The 14,605-nt window shown below is 43.3% G+C and overlaps 1 protein-coding gene across 9 annotated transcripts in view; it reads left to right on the forward strand.

Moving 5' to 3' along the window:
• The window catches only part of ZKSCAN5 (zinc finger with KRAB and SCAN domains 5), a 25,582-nt gene continuing 10,977 nt past the window's right edge, over nucleotides 1-14,605 (forward strand). The window contains exons 1-5 of one of the 9 annotated variants that reach the window (XM_047837762.1): nucleotides 1-55; nucleotides 1,726-2,242; nucleotides 7,158-7,296; nucleotides 11,657-11,739; nucleotides 12,017-12,152. In XM_047837762.1, the coding sequence (XP_047693718.1) occupies nucleotides 1,829-2,242; nucleotides 7,158-7,296; nucleotides 11,657-11,739; nucleotides 12,017-12,152 (772 nt within the window). In that variant the 5' untranslated portion in view covers nucleotides 1-55; nucleotides 1,726-1,828. Of the gene's footprint in view, nucleotides 56-78; nucleotides 101-514; nucleotides 1,015-1,722; nucleotides 2,243-2,396; nucleotides 2,533-7,115; nucleotides 7,297-11,656; nucleotides 11,740-12,016; nucleotides 12,153-14,605 lie in introns of those variants that run through there. The other 8 variants (XM_047837763.1, XM_047837764.1, XM_047837760.1 and 5 more) reach the window with 8 other exon arrangements.

Below are 14,605 nucleotides of genomic sequence, written 5' to 3' on the forward strand. Positions count from 1 at the left end.
CTCCCGGGTCTGACGTCGGAGACAGGCCCTGTGAGCTCTCCGCGGTGGTGAAGAGGTGGGTGTGTCTGGAGACCGGGTGTGGGCAGAGTCGAGGAATCAGGTGAAGAAAACGAAGGACTTAAAATTAAAGAGAAATTAGGGTTGTGGGCTCTCAGGAAGGGACGAACCTACCTCGAAGTAGGGCGCAGGGCGTTGGGGGTGGGGGAGCGCAAGTTCCACGGCCAATCAGACATTAGCAACTGTTGCCGTAGCAACCACTCTGGACAGCTAAGGCCCGGTCCCTTGCCCAGACTCCCAAGCAAAGGGGAGGAGCCCGGGCTGTTTAAATGGCTTTAGGCACAGGTGGGGAGCAGCTGGCTCCGTTTCCTCCCCGGCTCTAGCGACGCTGAACCTGCGGTTGGGTGGGCGGGGAACGGCCCCGTCCGGGGAGGTGCCCCAACTCCCCGCCGATTGGCCCACAGCCGCTCCGGGGCGGGGCCTGGGGCGGGCAGCTCCCGCCTGCTGCGAGGCGAGGACCTCCGGGATTCCTAGAGAGGACTCGGAAGTGCTCTCGGCGGTGGGATTGATGGCTCGACTCCGTTGGACAGGGAACGCTTGGACTTGCTTACTTCCGGCGAGGAAGTGTTGCGAAGTGTAGGCTTCGGTTTTCTCTCCGTTTGTAGGAAGAAACCTATCTTCCCAACCTGCTGCGAGAGCTTGGTCTTCCAGGAGAGCTCCCTGGGACTGGTGCCTTGAGGGAAGAGAATGGGTTTTGTATCCAGACGGGTATCCTGTGTCTAACCTTGACCGGCCCGTTTTCCGTGTCTTTGGGGTCAGGGGCGATTCAGAGGAATACAGGTCCCAATCTGTACTTGTAACTCAGCTTCTCTTCGGAACCAATGAAGTCTCCTGTTGGTCCGTCATGCTCTTGTGGCATGAAGGACAGGACCAGTTTTGACCATTGTAATATTTTTGACCCGTGTTGTAAGTTTGGCTTGTAGTCAAAAGGAAAGACTGCGTCTGGACTACTTAGTAGTAAGTCTTGTCCTGTTATTTATATGAAATTTAATGCTCTTCACCATTAAAATTGTATTTGGTTAGACCTGATGTCAGAGTTTTGTTGCTCTTTACGTTTTTAAAAAAATGTTTACTTGTTTATTTTGAGAGAGAGCGAGTGCATGCGCAGAGGAGGGCCAGAGAGAGAGGGAGTGACAGAATCCCAAGCAGGCTCCACTCAGCTCGGAGCCGGTCGTCAGGCTCCATCTCACAACTGTGAGATCATGACCTGAACTGGAATCAAGAGTTGACACCTAACCGCTGAGCCCCCCGGTGGCCCCTCTTATTTAAGTTTTTTAAACTTTGGAAATGTTCTGTATTAGTAGTTATTTTATGGGTGGAATGACAGCTATCTTGTCTATATTTTATTTTATTTAACATTTTTTTAACGTTTATTTATTTTTGAGACAGAGAGCATGAACAGGGGAGGGGCAGAGAGAGAGGGAGACACAGAATCTGAAACAGGCTTCAGGCTCTGAGCTGTCAGCACAGAGCCCGATGCGGGGCTTGAACTCATGGACCGTGAGATCATGACCTGAGCCGAAGTCGGACGCTTAACCGACTGAGCCACCCAGGCGCCCCATATCTTGTCTATATTTTAAAGTAAATTACTCTGTTGAGTGGTCATCTTTAGTAGAGATGACCTCTTTGTCATTTCTTTGCTAATAATGCTTTCTAATGTATCAGTAGGTTGCACGCTAATGAAACTGCCCTTCAGAAGATTTTAAAGAGCAGAAACCAGATTTGATCTGTGTGACACAGCTAACCTGGAGAGACATCCCTCTGAGTTGGAATGATAATGACAGAGTCTGGGGAAGTTATAGACTTAGACCCTCCCGCTGAGACTTCACAGGAGCAAGAAGACCTTCTAATAGTGAAGGTGGAAGAAGAAGACTGTACCTGGATGCAAGAGTACAACCCTCCAGTGTTTGAGACTTTTTACCAGCGCTTCAGGCACTTCCAGTACCATGAGGCATCAGGCCCCCGGGAGGCCCTGAGCCAGCTCCGGGTGCTGTGCTGCGAGTGGCTGAGGCCCGAGCTGCACACCAAGGAGCAGATCCTGGAGCTTCTGGTGCTGGAGCAGTTCCTGACCATCCTACCGGAAGAGTTCCAGACCTGGGTGAGAGAACATCACCCGGAAAGTGGAGAAGAGGCCGTGGCTGTGGTAGAAAATATACAGAGAGAGCTAGAGGAACGCAGACAACAGGTGAGTGGAAGAGGAGACATTAGAGCAATGAGGAAGGAGAGGAAGAGAGTTAAGTTGCTGCTGAGCAGGGGTGAGATTCTTAGCGCTCTGGTGCTTCATTCATATTCTTTTGTTCTCCTGGGATTAGGTACACTGTGGAGATTTCCTGCCACTCCAGCAAAGAGAAGCAGTATCCAGTGTGTTAACCTGGAGAAGACAGTCTGCGATTTAACTTATTTTTAAAATTACTGTATTTATCTTTTGATTGACATGATACAAAATTCAAAAGGTGCATAAGTTTGTTATGAAAAGTAAGTTTCCTCCCGCCTCTCCTTCTCTGGCTGCCTAGTTCTCTTCAGAGGCAACCACTGTCACCTGATACCTATATATCCTTACAGAGATCTACTTTCTTCTGTATGCATAAGTGGACGTGTGAATAATATGCTTTAAAAAGCCACAGATGTGGTTTAAATCACTGTGTACTTCTGCCTCTTGCTACTTGTTTATATCTTGGTTTGTTCCATGTTGGTGCAAACAGACCTGCCTCACTCCCGGAGACTGCTTATATTCCATCGTGTGGATGGATGTACCATAATCAAACTCCTGGTGAAGGCCATTTAAGTCATTCCTTTAGATTGTTTCTGAACGTAAATTTTGCTACAATGACTGTCCTTTATGTTCATCCTTAGATGAACATAGAATAATGAACATAGATGAACATAGAATAATAAATGCTTAGAAGTCAGACTGTTGGCTCAGAGACGATGTGCATTTGTAATTTTGACAGCTGTTGAGAAGTTGCCCTTCAGAGAGGTTATACCAGTTTTTAGTCCCAGCTGCAGGGTGTGAGAGAAATTTTTTGCTCACAGCCTGATCACATGATGTTGCCCAACTTTTTGTCATCACCAGTCTGAAAGATGCAACATTCTACTTCTGTTAAATTTTAGGGGCGCCTGGGTGGCGCAGTCGGTTAAGCGTCCGACTTCAGCCAGGTCACGATCTCTCGCGGTCCGTGAGTTCGAGCCCCGCGTCGGGCTCTGGGCTGATGGCTCAGAGCCTGGAGCCTGTTTCCGATTCTGTGTCTCCCTCTCTCTGCCCCTCCCCCGTTCATGCTCTGTCTCTCTCTGTCCCAAAAATAAATAAACGTTGAAAAAAAAAATTTAAAAAAAAAAATAAAAAAAAAAATAAATTTTAATATGCATTTCTCATATTATGAGTGAGTTTGACCACAGAATATGTATATGTATATACACATATATATGTTTCTTAATTTTTTAAAGTTTATTCATTTTTGAGAGAGAGAGAGAGCCCAAGCCGGGGAGGGGCAGAGAGAGAGAAGGGGGCAAAGAATCCGTAGCAGGTTCCAAGCTCTGAGCTGTTAGCACAGGGCCTGATGTGGGGCTTGAACTCAAGAGCCATGAGATCGTGACTTGAGCCAACGTCGGTCACTTAACTAACTGAGCCGCCCAGGAGCCCCAACCACAGTATATATTTTAAAGGGTTACATGTGTACCCTTGTTTTTCCTTCTTGAAAATTAAGCTCTACAACAAATGTGGGGTTTGAATATGAACTTACAATGCCCAGTTCAAGAGTCACATGTTCCCTGACTGCGCCAGCCAGGCGCCCTGTGTGTGTCCCCTTTTTTGTGATTTATCTGTTTACATTATTTGCCTATTTGAAAAAGTAAGCACTGTGTCTGTCATCTGAGGTGCAAATTTATTTCTCCACCTTGTTTATCTTTGCTTATGGAGACTTTTGCAGGGTTTTTTTATTTTTATGTGGTCTGTTTATATCTTTTAATTTATGGTTTCTGGGTTTTGTGCCATACTTAGAAAGGCCTTCTCCACTAAAACATCATAAGAAAATTTTCTAATAGTCTCTTCTCAAGTTAAAAAAAATTTTTTTTGGTGCATGGTGTTTGGTATGGTTACAACTTTTTTCTCCCAGATGTCTGTCCAGTTGCCCCAGCAACTTGTAGAGAAATCCCTTTTTTCCTCACTCTAATTAAAATGCTGTCTTTATTACATACCAGATTTCTGCATGCATTTGGGTCTACTCATGGCCCTTTTTTTTTTTTTTTAAATGTTCATTTATTTTTGAGAGAGAGAGAGCACGAGCATGTGTGGGCACGTGTGAACAGGGGAGAGGCAGAGAGAGAAGAATGCAGAGAATCCCAAGCAGGCTCCATGCTGTCAATGCAAAGCCCTATGCAGGGCTTGAACCCATGAACCATGAGATCACAACCTGAGCCAAAATCAAGAGTTGGACGCTTAACCGACTGAGCCACCCAGGCGCCCCTGAATTTACTTATGTTCTTTTAATTGTTTTGTTGATCTTATTATCTGTTCACCTATCAGTATTTTAATTACTTGAGCTCTGTAAAGGGTTTTGATATGTGGTAGGGCTACTCTTCCTCCTTCCAAATATTTTCAATATTTTCTTTTTTCCTTATAAACTTTAGAATTACTAATGTAGTTTTCACCACTCCAAAAATCCTGTTGGGTTTTTTGTTGTTGTTGTTGGGGTTGCAGTAAATCCTATGTTAATTTAGGGAAAATCAATATCTTTATTTAAATTTTTTTCTTACATTTTTGTTTTACATTTATTTATTTTTGAGAGACAGAAACAGAGTGTGAGCAGGGGAGGGGTAGAGAGAGAGGGAGACACAGAATCCGAAGCAGGCTCCAGGCTCCTAGCTGTCAGCATAGAGCCCAATGCGGGGCTCAAACCCACGAACCATGAGATCATGACCTGAGCTGAAGTTGGACGTTTAACCGACTGAGCCACCCAGGCACCCCTAAAATATTTTTTTAATATTTATTTATTTTGAAAGTGAGAGAGAGGGAGCATAAGTGGGAAGGGGCACACAGAGAGAGAGAGGGAGACACAGAATCTGAAGCAAGCTCCAGGCTCTGCACTGTTAGCACAGAGCCCGACGTGGGGCTCGAACCCACGAACCGTGAGACCCAAACCCACGAATGGTGAGACCATGACCTGAGTGGAAGTCGGACACTTAACTGAAGGAGCCACCCAGGTGCCCCTAGGGAGAATCAATACCTTTATGTTGTTACCTCTTCTTGTCTTTTCTTACTCATTTAACTTGACCCTCTACCTTCTTGTTGCTAGGGTCACACTCTCTTAAGCTTTAATTTTGTTGTTGTTGTTGTTGTTGTTATTGTTGTTAGAACAAAGAAACAAAATCATGAGATCTTAGGTCACAAGAGTTTGAAGCTAATTAAATTTCCATCATTCTTTAGAGCCACTGTGCTTCGGTGTAAGGTCTCAATCTCATTACTCTTTATCTCTGGGTAAGGGGTACGTTAACATTCCAGGACATTCTCAAGCTCTTCAAGTGGTTCAGCTCACTCCATGAGGGAAGTGGGCAGCAGAGGGAATTGCTCCTGACTCTCAGCCAGACCCTTGGCTATACCGAATGTCGTCCAGATGGGAATGTCTGAATCTTTCTGTTCTGTCAGGACAGAAAGTAAAAGTTCATGGTGACATCTAGTTGCTTCTTTTTTAAGCCTAATTTGGGATATTAATAAAGAAACTTTGCCCTGCTTTTTTATAGTAATAAATATTCAAAAGTACACTTAAAAACAAGAAGTATTTTTTAAGTAGAAGATTTGCAGCAGATATATGCATTTACCTCTAATTGTGATATACAGCCCATCTTTGGAAGGACACAGAGAAAAAAAAAAATTCTTATTGGTATCAGGGATTTGAGGCCCATAGAGGGGATTTTCTTAAGGACTTCCATGGCTTGCTTTGTTTGCCTTTCTCTTTGTCTGCTGTCTGTGTCCCCAACATTGTTCCTCAACTTTATCTCCAGGAAGTTACTGTCTCTAGCAGGCCCTTTTCCCAAGCTTTACACTTTACCCTTCTCCTTGGTTTCTGTGTCCCAGTCTCAGGGGACCTGAAGGGCTGCTTTGCTTCTTTGGTGCTGATGTGCCCTGCGACATGCTTGGCATCATCTTAACTCTTATTCTGAGCGGCTCCACAAGGACACACACACTTCCACGCAGAGTGATCTTTGCCACAACTGTTTTGCAGCCGCCTCTTAATGTAACTCCTGTACCACATTTCGCCAGTGCCAAGAGGGTTAAAATTTAAAGTGCTTTGAAACCTAAGGGAGGGGGAGAGGAGGGTGGCAATTCTGTCTCAATGCAGGATCTTATTACCTGCTAGGATGCTGCTGAGTTAGTAACTTCCAGAAAAGACGGATTGTGGAGACGGGTTGTGGCAGAGTAACTGCGTGTCCCCTAGGGTCGAGCAAGAGCCCAGAACAGAAACAGGGAATACTTACTTAGCATGCTGGACAGGAACCAGCTCTTGTCTTAGTGTTGGTCTGTCTTGAACCTGGTCTGCTAAGGAACTGAGTGTGGCTTCTTGAGCTCTATATTGACCTTGACAACTTGACTTCTCACTTCTCTCCCCTCTTCAGTAAACTTGACCTACCCTGGCCTTCTTACGGTTCCTTGACCACATCACACACCTATCTTCTACTTGAGAGTCTTTGCTTATGTTGTTCTCTTTGCCCAGAGCACTTCTTACTTTCCCTCTGGCAGGCTTCTTTTGCCCTGGAGCTGTTTACTTCAGTGACACTTTGTCGGACAAGCCTTCCTTGTCCACCTTCTGTAAAGTAGGTTCTCATCTGTTATGTATTAGGGCACTACTTTCTTCTCCTTTCTAACATGTAACAGTCTGCAATCATGCATTTATTTGTGCGTTGATATGTTTAATGGAAGTCGTCTTTGACTGGAAAGAAACTGTGTTTGTTAAGCCACTGTTATGGCTTAAGCCATCAGTGTCTGGCTCGTTGTAAATGCACATTGTATATTTGGCAAAGGAGTGAATGGAAGAATAGTGTGAATTTACTGGATTCTTTCTTAGCCTTCTCTACAGTGTGCTGATTGGTGTGATTGTGCTTGTCAGATCGTGGTGTGTCCTGAAGTGCTTCCTCAGAAGATGGTACCACCTGGAGTTGTTCAGGAGTCCCCCAGCCACCAGCTCCTGTCTGTGGACCCCCCATCTGAACAGGAGCCACAGAAGCCTCATCTTCTGGAGGAAAATGGTGAGGACCTACGATTCAGTGGAACAGATGGGGCTAGAGAGCGGGCATCCTGGTCTTATGGGTAAGCGGTATCTGTATGAGCGAGACTTTGGGCGGGTGGCCTTTCTGCATCTGGCAGCACTGTGAGGTTGGGAAGGGCTGGGGACCCAGAATTGAGTCCCTGGCATGCAGAGAGAGTGAGCTTGCAGGACGGCTAGGATGCGGTTCTGTTTGAAAGCCGTAATGCAGATGACGACAGTTCTAAGTACAGGCACTGTCAGAAGATCTACAGAAGTCTTTTACAAAAGTGTCATACTTGTCTTACAGCAGTTTTCCAACTCTGCACATGTTTTGTTATCTCACTGCTTATGTAAGAACGGCTCTCCAGTTTCTAATTGCATCCATTCATTTCTGGCTGCTCATTCACCCACCTTGAAGTCTTACTTCAAGCAGTTGCTTACCGTGACCTGTAGAGCGTTTGTTCTCTCCTTCTCTTTCTCTCCTTCCCTCCCCCCTCTCTCAATTTTATCAACTTGTATTAAACATGTGAAGAAAGAAAAGTGAACTGCCAAGTATCTTATTTATGGTATGTGTCCACAGGTCTATAACCCTAACCAAACCCTTGCTATGAGATATATTTTAGGATTCAGAAATTTTCCGATTTAGTAAGGGAATATGACTTATATACCGTACATTACAGTACCAGCGGGATTTGAGGTGGGACTCCACAGTCACGCACATTAGTATTTCGCCAGTGAAACGTATATGTATTTACAGTAAGGGGATTAAATCCAGACTTTAAATAGCTTCACATCAGTTCTGGTCAGGTTTTTCTGTCAAATTAGTTCAGTGTCTACCTTACTGAAAGGAAGGCTTTTGGTATTTGGAGCTTTGGGATTTCAGAATTGTGGAGAAAAGTGTCATGAACCTGTATTTCCAGGTTTGGCCCCTGGCTTTCTTCTCGGCTCCCTCTAGTGGTCAGGCCTTTCACTTTACATGCTCCGGGGCCCTGACCTTTTCCAGCTTTTCTTTCACTGTGGGAGTGATGATAGAAGCAGCAGCAGCAGGAATCACTTACGTTAGTGTTTACTACGTGTCCGCAAGAGTTCCAACTGCTTTACCTTTGGGAACTCATTAAACCCTCTGTTTACCAGAAAAAGTAGTCTTCACCATTTGCCATCTGGGGCCAATGGATCCTTTTTATTATATATACATACACACACACGCCTATATACACACGCTTACATACATACGTATATATGTCATTTTACAGATCATTTACAGAAGAATCAAAGGCTAATAAAAATATGTTTAAGGAACTTTTAATGAGAACTGAACCTTTTTATATCAAGTACATTTTGGTAATAGAAACATAAAAAAATGAAAGACCACTGTCACACAATACTATCCCTTTAGCGAAATGAATACTGTCGCTTTAGCAAAGTGGGATGGTCCAGGGTCTTGTTGCAAAATCTTGGCCTGATGAAGTCCTTCCTGTTGAATAATTCGCTGGATGAGAATGTCATATTTCCTTTTTAAAATCTAGTGTTTACCGTTGATTCTTATGTTTGAGAAAAGTTACCTCTGATAGTATTTGTAGACTCCTTCGAAGATTTCCCCTCTGGGTTCAGTTTCGTCATTATTGTGTAGCATGTACTTCTCTGTTCTTCATATTGTCTCCTTACTTCATCTATTAAAAGTGCAATGTTATTTCTTCTCTTTGCTGATATGGGTGGAAAATGAAAAATTCTGAATTTTCAGTTATCCTCAGTGAGAGCTAAAAACAGGCGTCAAAGTCTTATACCTTCTTGATGATGATGCAAAAACCTGGACAGTGAATTTAATACTTGGAGAATAGTGAAGAATGATGATTTATTTCACTATTACATCATCCTAAGTATTTCTTTTATTCTCCTCTATTTTCTCATTATTTTAGTTTGTTATGCTATCATTGGGAATAATTCATGAGTAATATTTAGTAAACGTGGTAATTCATAGGATGATGAATTAGAAAAATGTTTTATGATACAAGGAAAATAAGATCACTCAGATCTCAAAATCTACCCTAAATGTGTAGAAGAGTCCAATGGATCCATATAGAAATTACAAGACAGAATGAGGTTTATTCTATTTTTTTTTAATGTTTATTTATTTTTGGGAGAGAAAGACACAGAACATGAACAGAGGAAGGGCAGAGAGAGAGGGAGAGGCAGAATCTAAAGCAGGCTCCAGGCTCTGAGCTGTCAGCACAGAGTCCTACGTGGGGCTTGAACCCATGAACTGCAAGATCATGACTTGAGTTGAAGTCGGATGCTTAACCAACTGAGCCACCCAGGCGCCCCAGGTTTATTCTCTTTTTTTAATAATACTAAGATAAATTTTCATTTTGTTCTTTAGTAGACCTCTAAAGAAATAAGTCATGTAATTCTGGTCTTTAAAAATAGTTAAAACTGTTCAAAAAAGAAACCCCCAATCCCAAATTGTGTCTAATACACCTAGTTGGCATACCAAGGGTTAATGCTCGCACTAACCCAGTGGAATAGCTACGACTGTTATACTCATGTTAGAAATGAAGCAGCTGAAGCCTAGAAAGGTGAGGTAATTCTTTCAAGGTCACAAAGCTGTTACGTGGCAGAGCTGGGGTTCTAACCCCAGCAGTCAGCTCCAAATTTATACTTGTACCTTTCTGAGCTGGGCTGCCCTTGCCTTTCCACGAGTCCCTCCCAGGTGCAGACTCCTGTCCTCCGAAAATACTGTTCTCTTCCTTCTACTGGCAGCGTCTCATCACACCTTCTGTTCTAGGAGCTGCTTCTCTCCTCTGCCCTGTTAGCCAGACCCAGTGTCTTTTTTTTTTTTTTTGGCCAGTGTCTGCCTTCTGACAAAATTGCTATGTTTGTTTTGTGTTTGTTTTGGTTTTTGATTTTTACACACTGGATTCCTTATGCCTTTGAGAGCACCAAGGGCTGGTTTCCAGGCCCTGGGACTAAGTTGAGCTTGAGAGGGGCAAAGTCATTTGCTTAAAAGCTAAAGAAACAGAAGCTTTCATAGAAACTTCATAAAATCGGTGTAGTTGTTTGGAATGTAATTATTATAAGTATTCCAATTGTAATACTTAAAATCAAAATTGCTGTTTGAGTATAGACTACATTCATCCCTTTCTTCAAGTCTTACTTTGACTCTTTAGCCACACTTCTGGTTTCAGATGCCATCTTGGTTTCTGGCTCTCATCTCTTAACCATTATGTCCTTTTTGTGTCATTGCCTATTACTTCCTAGTTCTTGGACGGAAGCAAGCTACATAAGCACATACATCTTTGGGATCAGGGAAACCATAGCAATGTCCAGACTGTCAGGCTGAAGGTTTATACTAGGTGAGTCTGTCCAAATCAGGGCATACATAGACAATGAGATCGTATGCACCATGAATCTTGGACAAAGAACAAGCAGAGGTGACAGCAGGGGGTCGGAGGGTCACCACCATCTAGAGATCAAATCCTCCAGGCATTGCACATGCAGTTCATTCTGCCTGGAAAGCACCCTCAACACCCTAACCATCCCCCACCCCCCGCCCCCGCTACTTCCTAGAGTCACTTCTGTGGAAAGGCTTTCCTGATGCTCCCGCCTCCCACTCTCCACTCCGTAGGTGCCCTGCCTCTGTGCTTCTATAGGAACTTGGGTGAATTTCAAGTATAACACTTTTACCCTGAGCAGGAAGTAAGTAAGGTTTATGTGTCTGCATTCCCCGCTAGACAGTGAAGTTTTTGGAAGGCAAGAATTGTTTTCTGCCTATTCTTATAACACATGACTTAGTGCACACTAAATGGCTATCAATCAACCATGGTAACTTCTTGAAGGAAGAGAATGTGGGCTAAGGCCTTGCTGATGAAAGCGTGGCCCAGGAAGCAGCGCCAGCATCACCTAGCTTTGTTAAAAGTGTAGAATATGGGGGCCATTCCAGAACTTTGGAGCCATGTCTTCCCTGTACCAAGACCTCCAGGTGATTTTGTTTGCACATTAAAATTTGAGAAGCCCTGGGCTCTCACTAGTGTTTCAGCTTCACAAAGATGTGGGACAGGTTATTCTTTGAGATGACCAGATTTGATCTTGGCAGAGCAGATTGAATCCCTTATAGGTGAACGGCACAGTCTGAGGTCACCAGCAGGGATTAGCCTGACCAGAGCAGGGAGTCTAGTTTTTTTGGGGGAAGGGTCAGTGTCGTTAGGTGTGGGAGGAGCCACAATGTAGAGGGTCTTGAGAGCCAAGTAGAAACATTTGGCCTTGCTGCAGCAGGGCCCCATTGTGGATTCTTGAGCAAAAGTGGAACATGCTGGCAATTGGAACTGGGTAAAGATATTCTGACACCTCTTTTTCTCCCCCCTCAGCCCTACCTGCTCTCCAAGTTCCTCCCCTTCCCCTGAAGGACAGCCAGGAGCTGACAGCCTCACTTCTCTCAGCTGGGTCCCAGGTGAGCCGGCGTCCCAGTGCCCGCAGTGAGGACCCGTGTCTGTTCTTGGACGAGGAGCTGCCCTAATCCTGACTCTTTATCAGGAGTTCTGTCTCTCACTACAGACTGGGCCCATCTTGGGTTCCTACTTGAATGTCTCTTCCTGTTCCACCCCGTGTGCCCCTCTCCTCTTTGAAGCACAGTCCCTCCTCTGTTTTTTCCCTTCATGCTCCCACTTTTTCCCCTCACGCCAAATTTGCATAGGGAATGGGAATTTAGTGGAGATCTCATGTTTCAGAAGTTGGTGAAAATTGAAGATGTGGCTGATGTGGCTGTATCCTTCATCCTGGAGGAATGGGGACATTTGGACCAGTCTCAGAAGTCACTCTATAGGGATGACAGGAAGGAGAATTATGGGAGTATTCCTTCCATGGGTAAGAATTATTTCATCTGCATGGATTAGGACATCTTCATTTTGTTACAAAGAGTATTTCTGGCACATCGTATAAAAGCATGTATGTTTTAATTACTATGACTTTATTTATTTATTTTTTTCTGTGAAAGAGTAAATCAGTGTTCCTGGTTTTTTGTTTTTTGTTTTTTCTTATTCAGCTTATTCTGATTATTTCCATCTTAATTAGGGTATGATTGAAGTCTGATGATACTTAGGGGATAGTACTTAGAATCCAGCAAATGTTCTCTTTTTAGTGCTTTAAAATCAAAGAGCTCAATACTAACAGGTTTTGCGTTTTAACAGATTTGTAGTAGTTATTGTACTCTATTCCTTGACAAATTGAATAATTCTAACTGAATACTTCTCACTTGCAAAAACATCTCAGACTTTGCTGAATGGCCATTTATTAGAGTATATTTGACCCTTGAACAACATGGGGTTAGGCCCACCCCCCATGCAGTTGAAAGTCTGAATATAACTTCTGACTCCCCCAAAACTTAACTACTCAGAGCCTGTTGCTGACCTGAAGCCTTACTGCATAGTTTATGTATCATATACCATGTTTACTCATGTGAAAGTGAGCCAGGGAAAAGAAAATGTTATTAAAATCATAAGGAAGAAGAAATACATTCAGAGTCTGTTTTTATCAAGAGAAATCCACGTATAAGTAGACCTTATACGGTTCAAACGTGTGTTGTTCAAGGCTCTTCTGTAGGTATTACAGTGACTTTTCTCCAAGGCACAGGTGGCTAGTTGTTCACTCCATTTCCATTCTCAGATCACTGGTGCCCATTTCATGATGTTCACCTTGGCATCTACATTTTACATGTCCCATCCCTTCTTGAATTTGTGTCCCAAATGAGATTTTGAACCTGTTCCTAAATGACGATCCTAGAAACTGATACTCATTTATGCTGCCTAGAGCATTATAAAAGTCTCAGCACTGTGGCAAGCATTTTGAAACTAATGGCTTTTCTGCTTTCGAATGGATTCTTTTAGAAGAACCACTATATATCAAGCACTCTAGTAGACTTTAGATGAAAGACATATATAATGCCAGATTTCCTTTTTAAAAAAAAAAAAAAAGTTTATTATTTATTTAAGTAATCTTTACACCCAGCGTGGGGCTCACACCCATGACCCTGAGATCAAGAGTCACACCATCCTCTGAGCCGGCCAGGTGCTGCATATAATGCATATAATGCTTTTGAAAAGCATTATACCAGTTTATGTTGTCATAAGGGTTTTAGTTCACTTATAGGTTTTTATTTAAAAAGTAAAATTGGGGTGCCCGGGTGGCTCAGTTAGGCGTCTCCTTTCAGCTCCGGTCATGATCTCATGGTTTGTGGGTTTGAGCCCCACATCAGGCTCTCTGCTGTCCACACAGAGCCTGCTTCAGACCTTCTGTCTCCCCCCACAATCCTCCCCCGCGCCTCCCCTGCTCACATGCATGTTCTCTCTCTCTCTCTCAAAAATAAAAACTTTTTAAAAAGTAAGCAAAGTTGACTTCTGCTCTTTTAAATTTTACATTTCTTCTAATACTAGTGATAAATATTTGTATTTCTTTGACTTATTTGTACTGGCCCTCTGTGGCTTTATCTGTTCACATCTTGGTGGGGGTTTTCATCTCAAGGAATTATTTATGCGGCACATATGTTATATGTAATGCAAATACTTTTTCAGTCTCTTTAAATTAAATGCCTCACTTGTCTAATTTCAGTCTGGTAGTATCATTTTATCTTTTTCAGTTACTTTGCAGGGATTTAATGGGTTTTAGGATTTCAGAACTTGGTACAGTTATTTTTTTAAAAAATATTTTCAATGTATGTTTATTTTTGAAGGCAAGAGAGAGACAGAGCGTGAGTGGGGGAGAGGTAAAGAGAGAGGGAGACACAGAATCTGAAGCAGGCTGTAGGCTCTGAGCTGTCAGTACAGAGCCTGACGCGGGGCTTGAATTCACGAGCCGTGAGATCATGACCTGAGCTGAAGTTGGACGCCCAACCAACTGAGCCACCCAGGCGCCCCTATACAGTTCTTTTTTATAACATTCTCCAAGCAATTTTAAATTTGTACTTTCTGATTTTTTTAAAAATCTATTTGTTCATTACAACATATTTATAACTCTAGTATCTTCTTCTACATTAAGAACATGTTTGATGATTTCTGCCCCCTTAATAACATCTCTGGGAAGGCCGCATTAGATTATTTTCACACCAGTGTGTTCCTGATACCCTTGAGAAGGTCACGTGTTTTTTTTTGCTTAATTTTTTAACGTTTATTATTTTTGAGAGACAGAGCATGAGCAGAGGAGGGGCAGAGAGAGAGAAAGGGAGACAAAAAATGTGAAGCAGGCTCCAGGCTCTGAGCTGTCAGCACGGAGCCCAATGTGGGGCTTGAACTCATGGACTGTGAGATCACGACCTGAGCTGAAGT

The sequence above is a fragment of the Prionailurus viverrinus genome, chromosome E3 (genome assembly GCF_022837055.1).
Source record: "Prionailurus viverrinus isolate Anna chromosome E3, UM_Priviv_1.0, whole genome shotgun sequence".
Lineage (NCBI taxonomy): Eukaryota > Metazoa > Chordata > Mammalia > Carnivora > Felidae > Prionailurus > Prionailurus viverrinus.